This window comes from Mixophyes fleayi, chromosome 1, assembly GCF_038048845.1.
Source record: "Mixophyes fleayi isolate aMixFle1 chromosome 1, aMixFle1.hap1, whole genome shotgun sequence".
Lineage (NCBI taxonomy): Eukaryota > Metazoa > Chordata > Amphibia > Anura > Limnodynastidae > Mixophyes > Mixophyes fleayi.
Window position 1 is genome coordinate 253,690,940 of NC_134402.1, and position 23,460 is coordinate 253,714,399.

Consider the following 23,460-nt stretch of genomic DNA (forward strand, 5'->3'; position numbering starts at 1 on the left):
TACTAGCAAGGAGGCAAAAACATTGCCTAAAAAGAGGTAATCTTTGAAGGTGTATTGACAATTTATTTATTTTTTTCCCCCATTTAAGTTGCAGGGCCCTCCTTTTAGTTTACGGTTATATTGTGAAAGCTCATTTGAGTATTAATAGCTTGGAATAAATTGCAGTATTCAATGTTGCCATTCCAAGGCTTGTCCGAGAACCTCCACAGACTCTACTGGATATTATCCTGCTATATATGGCAATTAAGCTCATAATGATACCTAGACTGTAAAACTATAACAGTTAATACATAACTGCTAATAAGAAGTCGCAAACAATTCTATTTGGTAAATTAACGAGTTTTTGACTAAAAATGTAGCTTGGATTAATGCAAGGTAGCTATTATTTTGGCTTCATATGGTTTAAACCAAATACATTTCTCCACAAAATGACATGTTATTCTCCGTATACATCTGAAAGCTCATTGTTGTGGGTTGTCAAATCTTTAACAGAACCATTTCAAAGTTTACTCACCTTTAAAACAGAGCCAGGAAAGTCAGTAGGGGTATCAGTTGCATGTTTTTTTAGCTGTATCCATGAACTAGATGATGTGCATTCCATTTGCTTGTCAAAAATACCCAATTCCAACTGGTCCTTTGACTCAGAAGTCGGATTACTATTCATTTCCGCCTGCTTAGCATCATCGAGTTTGCAAACGTTAAGGTTATAAAAGTCCATTGTAGGTAACTTAAAATCCAAAACTGGTGTTGAAGTAGCCCAAAGTTCAGATGTAGGAGCCGAATTGTGAAAAGTGAACTTTTCAGTATTGTCTTCAGACACGGAATGAAAGGGGTCATCTTCCTTAGAGGTATCCTTCAAAATGCAAACTTCATTAATGTAAAAAGTACATACAAAAGTAAATCTATTAGTTATATATAACATATCTGAATATTTTGTTTATGCTCTTGATAATCTACATAGAACTCACAATTTGTATTATTTATTTCAACACGTTAGAATGCATAAAGCAATATTTTTATGGAAAATTAGATTTATTGTACATTAAACAATAATGAAATTCAATTGTGCCAGGTTTTTTCCCCAAGAAAAACGTAAAAGTAAACTTTTGAATAAAATGATTTAATGAAGTTGAGATTGTACTCTTCTAAATGGAACTGTAGTTGTTTGTGAACACTGTCCCTACAATCTAGTAGCAGTGCATGCTGCACAGTATAGCAGCCACTAAAGCAGTAGTGTCCCTTTCCCACACACAGAATCACAGCCACTGCACCTTTCCTGAACTCACACTGTAAAGCAGCCAGGGTCCTACCTCGCCCAGACAGTACAGCAGTAAGGGTCCTCCGTCCGCCTACAGTGTCATAATCTACCTTAATATCTGAATTTACTTTAGACAGAAAAAACCCTTTCAGCAAATTATTGTGGATAAGCAAACAAAGGCTTAATACATTTTTATGAAGGAGAAAAATATACTTCAGGGACAAGCTTTCTATCACCTTGCCCATACTATTTATTCAGAGACACCCTGTTATCACAGAAAAACAACTAACCCTTTTTAAGAGTTAAGCGCTCTAACGAATCTAGAAGATTGGCTATAAGACCTTTGGCCAGAAAGAATTATACCAGATTCAATCTAATGAACTATAAATTCCTTATAGGAAACAGAATAGATCAAAGCAATTCTTTGCGGAATACCTTGCACCTGCACTGAACAGACCCCTGTACCACATGTATTCTGCTTTGATCTATGCTGTTTCCTATAAGGAATTTATAGTGACCTTAGGTTGAATCTAGGCTTGCCCCCCACAAGCCTAGATTGGGAGAGAAAAGGTCCAGTCCCAATCTAGGCTTGTGGGGGGCAAGGGAGCATTGCATGTATCAATGTGTTCAAAGTAGCCCAACTGTTGCAGTTTATATTTAATTGTATATACATATATATATATATATATATATATTCCCACCAATATTTCTAAGCTATACAGGCGCTTATAAATGTGCAACCACAAAGTGATAGTGACAAAAAAGTGTGTATACTCAGTACATGAGATGGCAGCTCCCAATACAATCGACACCTATCTGCAGGTATCAGCCTAATAAAATACAAAAAAGAGAGAGAGGGGCGCCAACATAGTGCATTAAATATATAACATCTTTGGGATAATCCGCAAATGTGCAATTCCCGTACCAGAAATTCAGATTCAAATCGCCTTAGATTAATGCTCATAGACCTTTAACATGGAGTGTAGTCTGTAGCAGAACGCTGCACCAGAACGTCCTGACTCCAGCAGGGTCTTCTCCCAGAGTGATAGCACCACTTCAAATTGGCTAGAACTCAAAAAGAAGCCAATATAGTATAATACCATCACAACAAATGAAATGTGATAAAAAATTTAATACAAAAGTGAGGCAGTGCAGCCTCAACTGCAGCTTAAGTATAATAATGCTCGTACATAAAACACAATATAAAACAGCTTATCTGTCCAATCTCTCGTGCTCAGATGTAACAGCATGCAGGGCAAAATTAGCCAGTAAGATCAGTCCAGAACAGCGTGCAAAAACGACTTCCCAACGCGTTTCGTCCTTTCCATAAAGACTTTCTCAAGGGATAGAAACAATACATCAACGCTGATCTTAAATAGACAGAGAATCCTCATAATTAGGATATCGCCGGGAGGTGGGCGGGATCCAGCAAGAGCGATACCTCACTTCCGGTATCTCACTTCCGGTCGGCGGACAATGTGATTAAAGTTGCAGGAATTAACAAGCAACTAAGAAAAAACAAGTATGTAAAACAAATGCATGACAGCGCATACGATGACCTATGTTATAAACAGGATAGCGAGACAGAGCTAGACAAGAGGAGAAACCACTAACCATTATTAGTAATGGCCAAGAAAAATAATCATGCATACTTAAGATATGGAGTAACAGAGAGGTACAAATATAACGACCCTATCTAATACATACAGCTTCTATCTAATGGAATCCATAATGTGCAAAAAGGACTCAAACTATTAGTAGACATGAAAAACATGGCCACAATCCACTTAGTTCTTAAATGGTCAGTTACACAGTAATCACAAAATGGTAAGACTCAAGCAACACAATCCTATCTAATACAAATAGCTCCTAGCTATACAACAGTACATAATAAAGGTGGAATGGTAGTGCACAAGCAAAGGGCATAATGCCGATTGTATAATAGCCCATATATGAACAGAGTAACCTAAAAAAAAAGGAGAAGAATAGCACATCATCAGAAACTCTCAGAAAACATTAAATGAGAAAAGATGTCATTTCAAAAGCTTCATTTAGGCCTTTTGGCGCTAAGGTGTCAAGTCTATAGACCCAATACATTTCTCTACTGCTCAGTTTTTTAGCTAAATCTCCACCACGTGCACCCAACACCACGTGTTCAATGCCCTTAAACCTCAGACCACTTGGGTCTGCATTATGACATGTAAGGAAATGCCTAGAGACAGTATGCAATTCGGACTTATTTTTAATAGCCCTCACATGTTCCTGGAGGCGCAATTTTAAGGCCCTTTTAGTTTTCCCTACATATACCTTACCACAAGGGCATTCTAATAAATAGATGACTGAAGTAGTTTTACAATCAATTCGATCTTGAATTTTAAATTCTCTTTGGTTTGAGGAATCCATAAAGGTTTTATTAAGAGGAGATAACAATCTACACATATTGCAATTATTACACCTGTAGGCACCTTTCCCTAGTTTAACTAGGAAGGTTTCCTTAGTACCCTTTACATCTCTCAAAAGGCTAGGTGCTAACAGTGACTTCAGATTTTTTGTTTTCTTGAATACAATATCCGGTTTTTGTGAAACCATAGGACCCAAAACTGGATCCATACAAATCAGTTTCCAATGTTTATTTAGAACCGATTTAATCCTCTTCTCGTCCCTACTGAATTCTGTAATAAATGGAACAATTTCATTTTTCCCTTTCTCATTCTTATTTTTATACTCCAACATATCATTTCTCTCTATACCATCAGTTTTAGATATCGCATCCAAAATGATCTGCTCAGGATAACACCTATCTCTGAATCTTTCGGCATAGACATGTGATTGTTCTCTGTAGGTAGTTTCATCAGAACAATTCCGTTTAATACGATTGAACTGGGATCTAGGGATATTATTTTTCCACTTAACAAAATGGCAGCTATCATAATGTAAGTAGCTGTTTGAGTCCACTTCTTTAATAAATGTTTTAGTATGGATCTTATCACCCTCACATCGAAGATCTAAGTCTAAGAATTCTATATTTGTATCACTAACCTTTGACGTGAATCTCAAGTTCAGTTCATTCATATTAATATAGCACAAGAAATCCTTCAGAGCTTGTAAAGTGCCATCCCATATCAGAATGATATCATCTATATATCTGCGGTAAAATCTAATGTTAGCAACAAAGGGGTTACTTTCACCAAAGATGTAGTCCATTTCCCACTTACCCATAAAAAGATTGGCGAAACTAGGGGCAAATATTGTCCCCCACAAGCCTAGATTGGGAGAGAAAAGGTCCAGTCCCAATCTAGGCTTGTGGGGGGCAAGGGAGCATTGCATGTATCAATGTGTTCAAAGTAGCCCAACTGTTGCAGTTTATATTTAATTGTATATACATATATATATATATATATATATATATATATATATATATATATGACTTTGTTATTGTCTATTGTGAAATGTGGCAAGGTGGGTTCTAGGTAATTATTGGAAGTTTCCCTGTGACAGAGGGGTTGAAGTAACCTGGCCCACCAGGAGACAGGAAATCACGATCGCTAGTATTCTGGGGAACAGTAATGAAAGAGGCTGAACTGGGAGTCGCTCAGATTTTATCTAAAACCCGACCCTTAATTAACCTTAGTGGGGCCCTATTGTTCAAGGCTGTGGCGAGCTAGAAAGTCCGGAGTCATACCAGCAGGAGGATCTCTGAGTGGTTGGGAAAGAACAGCCTGATAATAGCCCCCCTTATGATTAACTGCCAATTTCTGTTAGGTACCTTATCTAAGACCACCCTGGTGAGCGTGGGAAGCAAACTGGATATAAAAAAGGAGGGGTCCAGGCTGAGATGTTGTATTCTGCTTGGGACAGTCTATGGGGCATATTCAATTTAGTGCGATGTCCAGCTACAAACATTACAGTAAGAATCCTCCGATCTTTCTGCGCACCTCTATGGGGTGCAGGAGAAAATAGCAAATAAACATCGCCAAGGAGTGCCTTCAAATACTTTTTTGGGGGCACTCCGCAGCATCATCATCATCACCATTTATTTATATAGCACATCACAATGAATGCAATGTCCTCTTATGTACTGAAATTTAGGCTTCTGGTAGACTGAACATTCTGAAACAGATGTTGGAGAACGCTGAATCCCTGCGAGTCCTGTTACTTGGTGAGCCTGCTGGAGCAGGAAGGACCTTGGGCTTGACGTCTACAATGCTTATAGAGAGGAGAATATTTTAGGCCAAGTGGCTGGGACCAAGTGGACAGTAAGTTACAGTGAGTGTGGTAAATCTGCCTGGCATTTATATAATACTGCATTTTCTAGTGTTTGCGTTTGTGCACAATAAAAGTACCGTTGTAATTTCAAACTTTTGCTCGAGTGACTTAGAACCAGTACCTCCAAAGGGTCAGCCAACATTAGGAAACCTCACACATTTGTGAAGACCTCTATATAAATTTATAATGTCTGGAAATAACAAGATAATGCATGTAAATAACAGATATATTTGATATATATAGGTATACAGCTGGTGATTGCCTGATTGGTTCACTCCCACTATATAGGATATATAAGGGTGTTTGGTTCACTGTGGTGTTAGTCTTGATAAAGGGCTGTGTGGAGCTCGAAACGTTGACCAATTTTTAATGGAATAAATACTTTAATATTCTGAAAAGTCCTGTGAGTGCCTCCTAATTATACTATTTTTTACATTCACGTTATTGGAGTTCCTGCACCCAGGCTGGAGAAATATCTACAAACGTGAGTGCCTTTCCTGTTATGTGTTATATATATATATATATATATATATATATATATATATATATATATATATATATATATATATATATACATATACATACAAGTTAACCCGTGCATGATACTCATGCATTCTAGTCAAATCAAGATACTTAAGGTCTTAAAAAGGTTCTTGTCATGTATTTGGGCCTAGCCCAGGCCTCCTCAGGGGAAGATCGTTACATCCCGACGCAAGCCCCCTTTTTAATGTGTGTTCATGAGGTAAAATTACCTCACGAAAATGAGTTTGACCCCTCAACTCGTAAATTTAGCCTTTACTACCCCTCCCACGATGGGGAAGGGGGGATGATGGAAGTTAACTGACTTGACTATTCTAATTTTTTTGTCAAATAATGTCAGTATACCAAATTTCAGGTCAATTGGATGAGCCCTTTCTGAGAAAATAGTTTTTTACACACACACACACACACACACTAACGCACGCCTCTACACATGTGTGTTCATGAGGTAAAATTACCTCACGAAAATGAGTTTGAGCCCTACCAAATTTCAGCCTTTTGAATTTTTTTTCCCACACACACTAAGAATTTAGTAGGTCAGTGTATAACTCTGCCCAGCAGGTGGCGCTGCAACTTGGTGTTTTTTTTCCACACACAGACGCCACTAAGCATTTATATATTAGATATATATTATATATATTTATTCTCCAACCATGGTACCACAGACCAGGCACTTTTATTTTGATCACCCAGCACTGAGATTTGCTGCCAGTGTCCTTTCCTAATCCCACAGAGTACTGCAGATGGTTGATCCCTTCCCCCATAGAGTACAGTACCCAGTGTGTTCCCCTACACTTAACTATAGAGCAGCTAGTGACCCCACTTTTTCCACTGAATAACAGCCACTCCCTGGGTGCCTTCACACAATGTTCTCTATACACTGCTGCATTCTACTCACTTTGCTTATGCAGGAACACTTTTTGTGTCAGCTTGAACAAAAGTGTTAAGTACTACACTTAGATTACGTTACACACGATCAGCCGGTTTCTGACTAGCTTTCTTTAACCTCTCTCCATTTTCACACCAACCCTACTAGTTTGCATTTTATTTTATAAATTTTACACACTTTATTTATAATTTTTGGTAAGCAATACACAAATATTCCACATGGACACAAGCAGATAAACACAAGTGATACCTCGAAAATTAAATAAGGAAATTATACAATTCTCGAATGGAGCAAAAGTATATTGTACAAAGGTAAATGTATGATACCAGGCGAGAACAAACAAACAACCTGAATGAGGCATACAAAAGTATATAGGTGTATGCAATAGCTAAGGGAGGGAGGAGAAAGAAAGTAGCGAAGAGGGGGGATTAGGGGGTGGTAGGACCAAACCTGGAAGCCCCGGTGACCAGCTCGACCGGTGAATTATTTATTATCCTACCTAATAATTATAATAATAATAGAATAGAATTTGACCTTCCAAACCCAACTCTGTTCATAGGAAAAGAGCTGAGATATTCTGAGCTTGGTCAGGCAGTGGGGCGGGGTCAGAGGGGCTATTAGTTTACATTTTAAACAGTCCATGGTAAGCTTTTTATGCAGTCCAGTCTGATCATAGCTATACAGCACAATCAGGCTGTTCCAGTACACGTTGGAGCAGTAAACATACCAACATTTGATTGGCATACAATGCAGCGCCCATTTGAGTAAAAAAAAGATTCTACTCAACCACTATGAAATATAAAGCCAATTTCAATATTATAAAATGATGGGCAAAACTGACTAGTAAATAGAACTCCAACATTACTCACCCATGCTGCTTTTGTAGCATGGATGAGGGGTCAGTGAAAGTGGATTTGCACCACCCACCTAATATGCTACTCCCAAACAAGCTGTATAGTCAATTGAAGTGATGATGGCTGCCTCTACTGCATTAGCACATATGATCTTGGAAATCTATAGTAGAGAGTCCGTCAGCATTTCTAACAATGTCTGAATAGCAGTTCTCAAGACAACAGCCTGTGGCACAAGGAAATCCTTCTGCTGATCACATGCGATTATGTGGTGGTATTTTTTTTTTATTGGGCTTGACAAATAAAGAATTCCTGCAAATGCACAAGTTAAGTTGCAAAAGTTTTGATGATGTATTTGCACAAAATCAATTGATGGATTAAAGTACATACTACAGTCATGGACAAAAATATTGGCACTCTCGCATTTTTATTTCAAACAACTCACAATTTATTCTAATCATAAAGAAAAATTAACAACAGTGTTTGGTCTCCACAATTCTTTATGTTAATATTTCAGAACATTACTGATTCTGAATTTAATATTGCATTCCTTTCAAATAAAAATAAAATAAAATATGGCACTGACAAAATTATTGACACCCTAGCCGAATTGTCATGGGGGCACTCTGTGGTAATGCACAATCACGGACATTGCCTCGCACAGCGTAGAGGTGTGCAGGAAAATCTGCAATATCGGGTGCCGTGGTCACCAAATATTGGTTTGATTTCATTTATGTTCATTCACTTTGCATTTTGTTAATTGATAAATATAAACTATTAACACCTCTATTTTTTGAAAGTACTCCTACTATGCAGCATTTTGTCTGCGCCCAGCCTAAAACTTTCGCACAGTACTCAGTGTGTATATATATTTGTTTCACAAGTCGTGATACATACTCGGTCAGCTCTCAGCAGTGGGACCCTACCGAGTTTCCCACCATCATATAACCTTTCATCGAGTTGGCAACGGATGATGCGAGTTGGAACGGACGTTAACTTGTGTCTGTAGAAACCTCCAAATGGCTATAGGAGACCAGAACTCCCCATCAGGAATGTTTGGGATCAGTAGCTGTTGGGGAGTGCTGGTCCCCTATTGCCATTTGGCGGTTCCTGGGGTACCTCTTGGTAAGTTAGCTCTCAATTAAAAACAAACGAATGTATGACTCAATATAGGGACTATCATTGTTTAGCGGTAGATTCACTCTATTAGCAGAAGTGACTTGACAGGACGGGTTGCTTATAGTTACAAACATTTTGTAAATATGAGACTTCTGCAATTTATGTACAAGTAAAATAGCACCTCTTTAATGATTCCCAGCTGTGTGCTGGGGTTTTTTTTTCTGTGTTTGTTCCTTTATAGTTAACCCCAACCATTCAAGCCCCTGCTGTGAACCCATGAATTGATTTAGCAACTTCCATTTCGGTCTTGTATTTCCAAAAGGTAGTACTAATTGTGTCTGGTCCATTTAAGGATGTGTGTGTGGAATAAACTACAAATAAAATTTTCTTTCTTTTTGTGTTTTATTCCATTGCAAACCAGAAATAGATATGTAGATACCAAAACTATTTTTGAAGTTCAACAATTTTCTGGAAGAAATGGTTTATTATTAGAAAAATGTAAGGATGCCAATATTTTTAGCAAGGACCGTGTATACTATAGGAAAATTTGGTAGCCTTATATGAAATTTATTATATCTCTGCAAAAATTGGAGATGGCCAATACAAATTAGACCAGTTGAAACATTACAACTAAACATATTACCATATTTCAAGAACTTGGCTCTTAAATGAAAATGTTCAGCTCAGGACACCAGATTCATTGTTAGACATTGTGCTTAAGCGCAGCTACCATATAAAGTCTAGTCTAATTTGCTGAAAATGTAAACTGATCCAAATACTTAATGTCTAAAATATCTGAAAAGGTAAGGCAGCAACTGGTTTGACTTCAAAGACTCTCGAAGACTCTCGAAGACTGCACAATTGCTCATTTGGGCCAGCTTAAATTGTTTCACATATCTAACTTTAATATAACTGTAGTATCTAAAAATACATCCAAATGATCAAAAAATGGTTGTAGAAAAAAAAAAGAAAAAAACGCGATTTATACTTACGATAAATCTTTTTCTCTGAGTCCATCTGGGGGACACTCCTTAACCATGGGGTTGAGTCGGGGGGAGGAGTCTGGCACCCAAAGAGTTAACTTTTTTCAGCTGACAGCATATCACCCCCGCCAATTCCCACATACCTCAGTTTGATTACAAAAGCCATTAGGAAGATAGGCAAATCAACCAAGACACACCACTCAACAGAGGGGGGAGTGGAGACAAAACAACGAAAAAACGGGGGGGATGGGAGTGTCCCCCAGATGGACTCAGAGAAAAAGATTTATCGTAAGTATAAATCCCGTTTTCTCTTTCATCCATCTGGTGGACACTCCTTAACCATGGGGACTTACAAAAGCAATCCCTCTGAAGGGTGGGACCGCTCTGATCTCCTTGCACGTAGAACACTACGGCCAAAGGAGGCGTCCCCAGACGCAAATATATTAAATTGGTAGAATTTCGTAAAGGTATGGACCGAGGATCAGGTGGCTGCTCTGCACAGCTGGTCCGCCGTGGCTCCATTACGAGCCGCCCAAGACGCCCCAACCGACCGGGTAGAATGGGCAACAATACGTTTCGGCACAGGGAGATTAATACTTTGGACATAAGCCTCCCTGATAGTCAGGGTAAGCCATCTGGCAATAGTTTGCTTAGATGCTGGCCATCCCCGTTTGGAAAAGTCAAACAACACAAATAGAGACTCTGTCTTACATATCCTTGCAGATCTCTTAACATATATACGTAATGCCCTCACTACGTCCAAATATTTATTTGTCTTTGTTCTTCTGTTTGGTTCTTGTCCAGCAACCACCAGCTGAGGACCTACCTCCTCTACTGGTACCTCGAGCACGGGAATGCTCCTCTGGGATGGGACCCTGCCCAGAGTAAGGTCGCGAAAGATGTCACTATCTTTCCCAGCAGCTTCAAAGACCTGGCTACTGACAGCCTCTTGTCTGACAGGATCCTGCCTGTCCACTCCATCTAGGACCTCAACTTGTCCTGTGGAGACAACCTTCTGCTGCGTACCAAGTCCCTCACTAGTCTCAAGAAACTCATTCTTAGACAAGGGATTCTCTGTGACCCTTTCAGACTCTAGAAGTTCGGTCATAGACTAAACAACTCGTCTAGCCTTAGCACCCTGAATGGGTGTGACTAAAACCTTTTCCCTTACTGGAAATTCTAAGCCTGTATAGCTTCGTCTGAAGGAAGCAAATCGACAGCCCTGAGCTCTTTCTGATTTGACAGAAGCCAGCGAGGTAATTTTTTCCAAAACCTGAGGTGAGCTGGTCCCATGAATTCTATCACGATGTTCTGGACCTACTCGTCTACCGAGGACCCTGTCTGCTGCCGGGCAAACCCAAGCAGCCGTCCTCCCACCCCACCCTCTGGAACCAGAGGTGGGTGGTAGTCATGCCGCTGGTCTATCCGGCAGCTTGGCAGAAGAAGCTCTCCGTGCCACAGGGGCAAAGGATGACCTTCCCCTACGGGACTGTCTCCTGGATTCCACGGCCCCTGGATCGGTAGTCTGGCCTCTGCCAGACCCGCCCCCGTAAGGAGGCTGTCTGAAAGAACTAAACCTAGGCCTAGTCCTAGGTCTTGGAGTATTTACAGGCAAGGACGTCTTCTTGCCCCCTGAAGCCTGTAAAATCCAAGAGTCTAATTCTGGACCAAATAACATCCCACCCGTGCACGGGATGGATTCTAATGATCGTTAAGACTCTGAATCCGCATTTCAAGCCCTTAACCATAACGCCCTTCTAGCTACTACAGCTGTAGCTGAAATAGACGAAGCTATGGAGGCCGAATTATGGGCCGCTTCATATACATAGCCTGCTGCCTCCCTTAGCTGCATGGCCAGAGGCAGTAAATCTGAATCCTGCAAGGCAGACTCTAACTGCCCTGCCCAGACTTCCATGGCCCTAGCTACCCAGGTAGAGGACAATGCTGGCCTGAGGCTAATACCGGCGGCCGAGAAGATCGACTTCAGCAGGGATTCTAATTTCTTGTCAGTCGTGTCCTGTAAGGTCGCTGATCTGGGTACAGGTAGTGTAGTCTGACGAACCAATCTCGCCACAGGTTTATCTACCTTTGCCACCTGTTCCCAACGGGTCATATCCTCCTCCTGAAGGGGATACAATACGCCAAACTTCCTTGGCATAGAGAACCTTTTATCTGGATATTTCCAAGAGGCCTCTACAATATCCCTCAACTCAACTGAGGGAGGGAACCTGACCACCTGCTTAGAAACCTTCTTAAAGAGGGAGCGGTCCAAAGACTTCATCTCCTCTACTTCAGCAAACCCCAGGGTCTGACGAACTGCTCTTACCAGATCGTCCATACCCTGGTGCCTAGAGTTTCCTTCTGACTCTATAATGGACACATCTGAATCGTCCAACAATTCCCCCTCCTCCTCTGAGGAACTCTCGGAGTCTGACACTGACCACAGCGCTTTAGCTGTTTGTCTACGTCTTTTAACACTACACTTGTGTCTGGGGTTCTCCAGTAGATGGGTAAGCCGATCCAGGCTTTTAGCCACCGCTGACCAACCCACCTCTCCCATCTGGGAAACCCCCGGGAGGGCCAGGGAGGGAGATACACCGACCCCTGGGGAAAATGACTCATCTGTCATTCCTACTGTTATACCCTGAGAAACCACAGATGTAGCTGGGATCTCAACTGGATTAGATAACAGATTTACAAGGGTATTAACTCCCTGTGTTAAGGCAGCCGCCCACTCAGGAGGATCTACCGTTATGGTGGAGGTGTCTATAGGCTGTTTCACAGGAGCCACAGTGCAGGCTGCACAGAGCCCCCCCTGATCCAGCCGTTCACTTGTTAGTTTAACATTACATTTTGAACAGACATTACGTTTGGTACGTGTTGTTTTGCTTTTATCTGCCATCACAAGATAAGAAAAACTAAATCACGTTTGGAGAACTTTATAGTTTTCCTTAAACACAGTTCTCTCAACACCTCATAGTCTTATAATACACATGCATATACAGAAGAAACAAAGTGATACTTAGCGTGGAAGATATGTGTCAACAGTGCACTTCTATTCAAATGACTGCTACACCTGTCCTCCTTTTGAAGCTTGGCGCCAAAAAAGGGATCTTCCACGTGCTCACTCAGCAGGGGGGGGGGGGGGGGGGGGGGGGGAAGCGGTGTTCCTCAAACACACTCCCCTTCCACTGGCTCTCCTTCTGTGTTGTTTACCTTAACAGCGTTTTGCCCTTTCTCTTATATTAGGGGAAAACCTGTTAGAATGTGTTCCCCGCTAGCGCTACTCAAAGCGCGCCATCCTCAAGAATTCACTGCCATCCCCATGGGAGGAGGAACTTGGTATACTCCAGCTGGCCTCCGGGGAACCTCAGCAGTAATGGCAGCACCCGTCCTGCATCAGCGGGGAGAGTCTCTTGCCGACTGCTTCCCGCTGTGAGAAGCGCTTCTTACCTCTCTGTCAGCGGGGCGGGGCGGGGCCGCCCCCCCGACAGGCGCTTCTCCCACGAGTCAGCTCCTTTTGCACGGAGCCTCTCGCCACTGTCAAAAGAAAAAAACTGCAAAAGAAAAGGAAAAAACCTATAACCAGTGAACCCTGTTCACTGTGTCTCTTGGAGCTCTTCAGGTGCAACCTTCTTCCAAGGGCACCCAATCCAAAACTGAGGTATGTGGGAATTGGCGGGGGTGATATGCTGTCAAGCTGAAAAAAGTTAACTCTTTGGGTGCCAGACTCCTCCCCCCGACTCAACCCCATGGTTAAGGAGTGTCCCCCAGATGGATGAAAGAGAAATACTTGTTACATTACATGTCAGTGCTTTATATACTGTAAACAATATCTACTAACCTGCAGAGAACAGCTAGTTAAGTCATTAAGGAGTTCTTCATCATAGCCACTGCCATGCAAGGCTAACATAGAAGTCTGGAGTGATCCATCATTGTGAGGAAAGCGAGATTCTATACTACATTCGCCTGTCAGGTCAGCATCAGTGGTGTTCTCAACCTAAAGTAACAGAAATAGTAAATAACTTACAAAAGTGCTTATGCAAAGCTGTTTAAAAATCATAAAAATAATTTATTTAATGAACTAAAGATGAGACCCCAAGTCCGGTTCTAGAATGTAAAACACAAAGAATGTCTTCAGTAATTAAAATTAGGGGACTTTCACAGCTGGGGCTATTCATCATGTATGTACTATTTGTAATGCCATAATGGCCAATAAAGCAATGTCACAGAATTTAGTGCAGCGTATACTAGAACAATCAGAGCTAAGAAGAGGAAGATACATAAACAAGAATCAATACTTCAAATTGTAAATTCAACAATACAAATTATGGGTCAAATCATTTTTATCATTCCAAGTTATAAAATGAATATGAAGCCACACAGTCTCTAAAACTGAGCTTTTCCTAAGACAAATGCTGACACTGACCAGGGCTAGTTCAGCATGGAAAAGGGGAGCATCAATGAGCCCTTCCTCATCATATGAGTGTGCAGTGTAGAAAGCAGAGTCGTCCTTAGCAGAGACATAACCTTCTTCTGGTGACAGCTGCAGAAACAAGGAGGTCCCGGGTGGACTTGGTTAAATGACAGAATAGAAGGACAGTGCGTGCAACAGGAAAGTTCAGCAAGTTTTTAAAGCAACAATTAACCTCAATCTTAATGTAGAAAGTCACTCAACAATTTGTATTAGCTTTCGCAAAATTAAATTAATGTACACTGCTTGACACTCACTACTGACAGTAGAGACACACAATAAAAATGCAACAACAATGTGTTTAGTGACCTGATTAACTCTGGGGAGTTTTGATTTTAGTAGAAGCAAAGTAGTTAAATGGCTTGAGACATTAGGATAAATAACTCCATAACGGGTTAGCCACATACACACACACAAAGAAAAACATTGCACAAAGATCTTTTCTGTGTATGATTCCCAATTATTTCAGATGTCAATAGACTTGAGCTTGGATAATTAAACATTCAGGAGTGGATACAGAAAGGCTGAAAATAATAAGGGGAAAAAAAATCCACTTAGGGCTTTTGTACTCAATTTTGGTTATGTTTGTATTTCTTTCCTTCTAATTCAATCTCTCCTTCATTCTGTCTTTTTTTTAATACTGTTTTTTTAAAATAAATTTTCCACTTACTTAAATGACCTATAAAGTTATAAGTATGCACAGCAGAATACCCCAGGTTTAATTAAATCAACGTTGATGTAATGTTCTCTTAAGTGGGTGAAACTGAAATACAATTGGCTGTAACCAACATAATAAATGTAAAAGAAACATTCTTACTGGTAAAGGTTTTGCAACTCCAATGCTAACTTTTCCTACGGGGGCACCTTTAAGTGCCTGAACAGCCTGCTCTAAGCTGGCATGCTCCAAATTGATCTCATTGACAAACATCAGGCGGTCACCAGGCAAAAGTTGTCCATCTTCTTCTGCAACGCCACCAGGCACCAACGAGCGGATTACTATCACAGTGCTTGCTGGATCAACTGGATCCTAAGGGACACCATTAAGGTACAGATCAATTAAGTCTACTTACTAGGTTACAATGTAAAGAGTACAAAAAAGGGATAGTTATCCCACTAGGAATAGAAACTTCCTCATTCTTCCAAATCACAATTATATACCAAATGAAACCTAGAGGGGGTGCACTTTCAATATAGAACCTAACATATAGACAAAAGACCGAAGTAAGGTCTAAGTATACAAGTAGAAGCACTCCAGTTCACTGATGATCAATAAGAAAATTGTAAATATAATATCTAAAACTTAATAACTATTAAGAATCCTATCATTGGGCAAAATAAGCCTTTATTATAAGGATCACATATAGGCGAAATATTAAAAACATTAAAGTGATGAAAAAGCTCAAGGCGAAACGTACATCGGGCGTGATGACGTCAGTTGTGACGTCACAGACCCGGAAGTATTCGCCGATAGCGGCTGCTCAGACAAGTCTTTCGGTAATAGACGGATGCAATACTTCGGTCTTTTGTCTATACAATGTAAAGAGGCAGAGAAAGTACATAAGTTATGTGTAAATTATATAATAACATTCATGTTATATTATTCATAAACATAAGTTTATGGTTCACAAATTACTTTCAATTCAAGCACATACAGGAAAAGTCCATCAAAACATTTTAATGTGTTGTGCAAGTAATTAGCAATTGCCAGTGGAGAGCTTGAAGTCACAGGATAAACCTCCTTATGAATATCACTAGATGACAGCAAGCTTCAAAAAATGACAAGCAACACAATGAGGTTGGAAGGGCAGTATTAAAAATGGAATTTATTTGTTTACAAAGAGAAATACATTGCACATTAAAATTAAATAAAATGTATCAGAAAATAGTTAAAAATGATTTTATACTTTCGGTTTATTAGGTACTATCACTTGAAATTGGATTTCAAGGTCATTGATCACCCAATAAACCTTGAACGGAGTGTGGTGCATAAAGCATTAAGTATTGTAAAACCAACCTGGTAATCTAAAATACTGAAACCAAGTCCAAGGCTTCCCTTTTCCAGTTCAATGTTCTGAACATCAGTTTCCCACATTGCCAAAGGAGATCCTTGTGTATCTTCAATGCTTGGGCTATCATCACCTGCTGCCACGTTTAAATCATCGGTCTCCGAAGAGCCAATAGCACCAAAGTCAACCTGATCCTAAAATCACAAGGCACTGCTTTACAACTTATATAACAAACAATATAAAACGTAAAGAGTAAATCAATAAAGTGACTATTATTTTCACATAAACGCAAAATGGAATCTTTAAAACACACAGCCTGTATATTATAACAGAAAGGAATATTTCTCAAAATTTAACTCCTCTTACTTATTCTAAAAAGACATTTGCGCCCACACTCAGCCAGGATTATATATGAATTATTGCTCTTTCAAACCAGCCCGATGCTGGAATTACATGGAATTTCCATGCATCCTTTCAACTCTAAAAAGCTAGTGTGAAGCTTCAACACTTTTATTTCATTTAAAAAAAACAAGCCAAAAAACAAGTTCTGGTTTTCCAGATATTAAATCTAGCATAAAAACACCTATAGGTGGTGCTGTTGACAGAAAACAAATACACTACCTGTGATTCTTTACTTAGACTAGGAATTGCAGGTATATCCTCTTGCATTTTCAAAAGTGCAGATAATGGAGTAGTGGATATGTTGTCGTCCTGTAATGTACAATAGAACAGAACATTTTCTCAGATTATTTATACAAAACATAAAATCAAACATGTTAAAAAAAACACGTTTCTTTTTTGATAAATCTCTATTTATCTGGATCTCATGATTGCATTTAGGTTTTCTCTTATGCAATTACTTGAGTTAAATATATGTGTTACAATTTACTTATAAGGTACATAATTATACTGCATGCATTTCATATACTATTCCTGGAAGCTTTTGGCACAAGTATTGACTAATAACCAATTAAATAGTACATGGCAAATGTATAGCCTGTTTTATATATACTGTAGTATAGTAAAATATTTCACGGAACGCCTCAAGATAGATTACCTACACATTGGAATTATTTTAACCTGTCATTCTCTGCCACTTTACAAGCCTACTGAATTGAATATATTTCACACTAGCAGAAGTGTTTTAGTATGCGATTACTAGTATGGACTACCCATTACGCTACTAAGGACTACTAATGTAATGTCCCCACAAGAAAGTAATGTATTGATGTCTTATGCTGGCCACACCCATTGCAATCTGATCGTTTGGCCTGTTTAACACATGCATAGATCTGAGAGCAATTTAACCACATAGAGAGCCAATTTGCACGGTTCATGAGCTGGCCAAAGGATTGTTCTGTGAATCAGTGGGTATACACTCCCTACCATTCCCACATTGGCCAATGATTTACAGACATGATGATGAAAGATACCAGCTGACCTGGTTTTCCATTCCACCGATTCAAATGGGATTGCTTTAGTAAAGCATATTTATACCAGAAAAGTAACAAATACTTTTTCAATAAGATGTCATGTTCTGAAATGCACTGTTCTTCAGCACTGAAAACAATGGAAACCTGTCGAACTGGACAACAGCACACCATAGTTACACTGAGTGGCTGCTCTTTCAAGTTGTTGAAAAATATACCATCAAAGAAGGACCATCCTCCCAGATTGAGTGTGCTCTCGGCCCAGAAGTAATCAGTACCCCCAGTAGAAGAAAAGGCCTACTGGATTGCTATCCTGATTCAGCAGCAGTGTGACTGAGAGGAGGCACTGCCTCCATTACTAGAGCCCACATAAAGGCCAAAGATTGATGACAATTCTGAGTGCCGAAGCGATAGATCCGCAGACAACACACCACATCCAAGGGGTGAAGCTCTCTTTCTTGAATTCACGATGATAAGGGCACAAGGGTTTTCATTTCACAAATATTTGTGGGAGGCAGCTATGATTTATTTAGAGTTTTGAAACGTAAACAATCAGTAATGCATCTTTAATACATACTTGTTCAATCAAATGGATGTCATGTTCAGAAATGCACCTTTCTTCAGCACCGAAATGGCCAGTAACCTGTTGAACTGGGCGACAGCACACCATAGTTACGCTGATTGGCAGTTCTTTCAAGATGTTTATAACATCTTTATGATTTTGACCAAGGAGAGAGATTTCATTCACCTTCAAAAAATAACAAAGTCCACCATGTCTAAAATACAAGGTACAAATAAATATATAAACACACACACACAAATACTATATTGCGTGGGTTTCCTCCGGGTACTCCGGTTTCCACCCACACTCCAAAAACTACCTGATAGGTTAATTGGCTGCTAACAAATTGACCCTAGTCTGTATGTTAGGGGATTTAGATTGTAAGCCCCAATGGGGCAGGGACTGATGTGAGTTCTCTGTACAGCGCTGCAGAATTAGTAGCGCTATTATTTTCTGCTGCTATATATATATATATATATATTTCACTGTAAAATTGACTCTTGCTGAGCACTGCAGCAAAGATGTGTGATTGCCTGGTGCTTGTCATGCAAACCTTTCAGTAATTCAGTAAGGCTTATTTACACACTGGAAAGAGGGGATTTTTGTATTTCATAATTCATAAGTGGGTGGGCCCGTGTCCTTGAAAAGTCTGAGAAAGACTACAGTAGTAGAGGAACAGAGAAGGTGCAGCATCCAAAAGCCATCTTCAAAGGGAGGGGAGGATATCCCACTACAAAATAGGCCTGCCATCTTACGTGCTGATCCAAAGGGAGATTGAGTGGGAGAAGGCATAGCATCCATTGCTATGGCCCACATAAATAACAAAGATTGACTATTTTTTGCAAGGCAGATAGATCTACAGACAACACGACATCCAAGAAGTGAAGCTTCGATTCCTTGAATTTGCTAAGGCGAGGGCCCAAGATTGTCCCCCACTAGATATTGGTTTATGTGAAAATGTGTAGTTGGAAGGAGGTAATCAGACAAAAGAACCTTTCGGATTCTGTAAAGTTATCAAATTGTCTAAGGTCCCCATCATCTTCCCTAGTTTTGCTTTTTTCATATGTTGAGGAATCATCCACCACTGTCTCATCCCCAACATTCCACAGAAGTGTGATCAATGTGAAAGGGAGGTATTTATACTCCAAGGAATGATGCGCCTGCAGGCCTTCAACTTTCCTTGAAAAGTCAATAACATACTGAATCCCCACCCCATCAGGATAAGTAGGTGGGAAATGAAGTACACAGACTGCACTAGGAACTGAACCCACAGTTGTTGCCTGGTCGGTATCAGCCCTTGGGACAGCACCTAGAACACGGGCGGTGCAGAGCGGCCCCGATTTTCCAGTAGGACCTTTTATCTGACACTGGCACAGGCATATTTATGGACCACCAAAATTGGTCTTGTCTTGGTCACAGGTTCCTAGTAATCATACATGCCTATACATGGAAGGAACACCTAGGGCTAGATTTACTAAGCTGCGGGTTTGAAAAAGTGGGGATGTTGCCTATAGCAACAAATCAGATTCTAGCTGTCATTTTGTAGAAGGTACTAAATAAATGAAAGCTAGAATCTGATTGGTTGCTATAGGCAACATCCCCACTTTTTCAAACCTGCAGCTTAGTAAATCTAGCCCCTAGAGTCTAGACTATCCTGCTACTCTCTAAAAGGAGTATGAGGCTCACATGCAGTCTGCTAAGCTAGCTAGAAAGCAAGAATAAAAACAACACTCTACTGAAAAGCGGGACTCCTGGGGGAACAGCAGTCAGTCCCTCACAGTACCATTGGGTAACCTGGGAAGTCTAGACTGATAAGTGGTACTTGTACAGGCTGCAGTGGTAACATGTTGCACCCATGCAGGTGCCACCATTTTTGGCCAAAAACTATCCATGTTCCCATGCACCAAAAACAGGTGCATCTTATTAACCCTAGTAAATGACCCTTAATGTTTGAAAAAAAAACAAAAAAACACTAAAGTCCATATACTTTGACATATAACATTTTAAAAAACAGGCCTTACTTCCAGCAGTTCATCCCCACTGTAGAGTTTTCCACTGCGACCAACTGGCCCCTCTGGTAATATAGATCTCAGGAAGTGGTGGCCACTGGAAGCTTCAAGACTTATGCCTAATCCACTACTTTCACTAAACTTGTTAACCTGGGCAACCTGAAAAATATATAAAAGCAAATGCACAGAATTACAAACTTTCTTTTGAAAAAGTATCAACTCAGACTTATTTAGTTGTGTGAAAGTATGCAATAGCTAATGTTTCCATAGCAACCTTATAGACTGTGCTGTGTTTTGACAAAAAAACCCTTAGCACACTCCAACTGTCATCTCAGAAATGAAAATATAAAAAGATTTAGAAAATACACTGGCAGTTATTGTTATTCCGATTATATATAAAAAAAATTATGCTGACATAAGACATAGAAGTCTGTTATAAATGTGAAGTGGACGGATAACCAAACCTTTAAATTTAGTATGCAAACAGGTCACACTTTTTTGCATGTTTGCAGTTTGAATTTAGTTAAAACACCTACTGGTTATACTCTACACTTTGTTATAGCCATGGCCCTCTTTCTTAATACTGGACCAAATTTTTTAGACTAATTCCAACTAATGTTAATATCAATAAGCATCCAAGATAATTTCTGTAAATGCTTGGTAGATGAGATGGCTTCAAGTGTTTTCTACACAATTGCTGAAAGTGCAATTGCTAAAATACATCATCTAAAATTGCAATAAAGTTATGTTCTGTTATAATTAGTAACTAAACTTAGTACAGGTAAATTCAAATATTACATAATTAATACAATGCAATACTGTACAGGAAACATACTGCAGAGCAGGCCTGTAATTTAATCAGACAAACTAAAATAAAATATAGAAGATGGAAAGAAATAGGCAACAAATAACCATTTAAATAGTGGTACTTGATAAGAAGATTTTTACTCATAGTAAAATCGATTTCTCTGACTTCATTGGGGGACACTGCGAGACATTGGGGTATAGTAGGTGGGACTAGGAGTTTAGGCACTTATCAACTTCTTGTTTGTTTCTCACACTCCTCCCCTACTATGCCCCTCCTCCTCTCCAGCTCAGACCTATGTGCCTAGGAGATAGGTCATGTAGGTATAGGCTCCTTAATTAGTTTTAGACTCTCATGTTTTTATTTTTATTACAGGTGCAGCGCAGTTATCCATCTCAGGACCCAAAAGGAGTGAAGAGCCTATCGGCTTCCTTCACTCTGGGTCACTGCGGAGGAGGGAGCAGCAGCTTACATAGTGGTACTTGATAAACATGTACACTACACTCTCTCCCTTCTTTGCTCTGGCTTTCCCATACCTAGCAACTTGGATATATATAATCCCATTTTATATAGAGGTGTACTTGTTATTGCTACCTATAGGCATCAGTATGATAGAAGCCTTGTATCACTACTCTGTGCTTTGGGGAAACTGCTCCTTCCATGTACCATATGCAAGTCTGTGGCTTCCTGCTAGTCTCCCAACATCATGAAATGGCTGAACCTTCATTTATACAATCATACAACAGGTCACTGCCTCCTCAGCACATGTATGTCATCTCTATGTGCTGCTGTAAGCACTCTTACTTGACTTAATCCCCACCCACTTCAAAATGGAGGACATCCCAGACCAGCAGGACATGAAGGCTTAATATAATAATGTGCTTCGCTAAAAAGCACCTTAAAAAGCTGAATAGCCCAGATGTAGAGAATATGGAGCATTCAACGTAAAGCTGGCCACAAATGGGAAGATTTGATTGTCAAATCTGATAATTGAGCCATACAACTTGTGGGAATAACGGCACAGATCCAGTGGCTTGACAGTTTGGCTGAACAACAAATCAGAGTGTCCTATGTAGTGTGGTTGGCCAATGACTGTTCACACATACTAATTTGCTCAGTGAGGAATCAGATTTTCCATCAACTGTGATGATATTTTGATCAGGCAAAATAATTTGGGCCAACACCTAGAGGAACCACTTCAATTTAAAATAAAATTTCTAAAAATAAGCTACACAAATTATGTGTAATAAAAATTAGCATACCACAATATCATAGTTTGCTCCCATGATACTTTGCCACTTGCTTCTCATAGCATCCTCTTCATTTAAGATAGGGAGACATTCTTCTTCTGGAAAAGAAACTAAAAGAAAAAAAATGTATCTTGATTAACCACAAAAGAGTAGTGACTATTTGCAGAGTTTTATCTATGAAAAATAAGATCATAAGTACATTAATGTGATACTAGGAGGGAGGAGGGGGGTCCACAATTGTTGGGTGGAAGCTGTTTTTTTTTTTTTTTCAAGGTAACAGGAATTCTTAATATCAGAACCTGATTTAAAATGCCAAACAGGACAAGCAGTACCATAAGAGTACTCTGAGAAAAAGAGCACCTACCATAGATGGGACACTACAATTGACCAGATAAATCGTAACAAAAGCATAAATAAGCAGGAAATCTATAAGAAACTTGAAAAGGAGAGTCAGGAACCACAAATTCTGATTTGTAGTTCAATGTTAGAGGAAATAAAAATAAAATAAAAAAAAGTAATGATAAAACAGTAGTAGCAAATACCGGGCCCTATTTAAGGTAACTTGATAAACAAAATGGACATCAAGAAAATAATTATTTTTTGGAAACTAAAAAATGAATATGCAAATAAAATTGCAAAATAAAGATGGTAAGATAGCGATTTAAAAAAAAAAAACAATTTGTTTATTATTCTCGTCTATCATTAAGGACATTTTTTATGTCCCATAAAAAGAACATACGGTACAAATGCAGCAGTTTCCCATCAATGGCAATTATTGCCTGAGGCTCTTTTGAAAATAATGTCTTTATTTTTCATCTCCGTTCAACCATAATATGGTGCAACTAACACAAAACATATTACCCACAGTTACTCTTTATTTTATATCACAAAGAAATAATAACAGCATATGCACTTTTTTTGATATGGCTTCAAAAAGAGAGATGGGTCAGTTTATGTTTTTTTTTTTTTTACATTCTTTAAATAAACTGAAACTGTCAGATGCCACAATATAGCTGGG

General features: G+C 39.5%; 1 protein-coding gene across 1 annotated transcript in view; it reads right to left on the bottom strand.

The window, feature by feature from the left end:
* MPDZ (multiple PDZ domain crumbs cell polarity complex component) overlaps positions 1–23,460 on the bottom strand; it is a 128,644-nt gene that overhangs the window by 60,809 nt on the left and 44,375 nt on the right. Inside the window, exons 13-21 of the mRNA XM_075209684.1 lie at positions 22,455–22,552; positions 20,400–20,546; positions 18,394–18,564; positions 17,008–17,097; positions 16,395–16,580; positions 15,198–15,407; positions 14,336–14,452; positions 13,751–13,906; positions 515–853 (exon numbers count right to left, since the gene is read on the bottom strand). Of these exons, the coding sequence (XP_075065785.1) occupies positions 515–853; positions 13,751–13,906; positions 14,336–14,452; positions 15,198–15,407; positions 16,395–16,580; positions 17,008–17,097; positions 18,394–18,564; positions 20,400–20,546; positions 22,455–22,552 (1,514 nt within the window). The remainder of the gene's footprint in view (positions 1–514; positions 854–13,750; positions 13,907–14,335; positions 14,453–15,197; positions 15,408–16,394; positions 16,581–17,007; positions 17,098–18,393; positions 18,565–20,399; positions 20,547–22,454; positions 22,553–23,460) is intronic.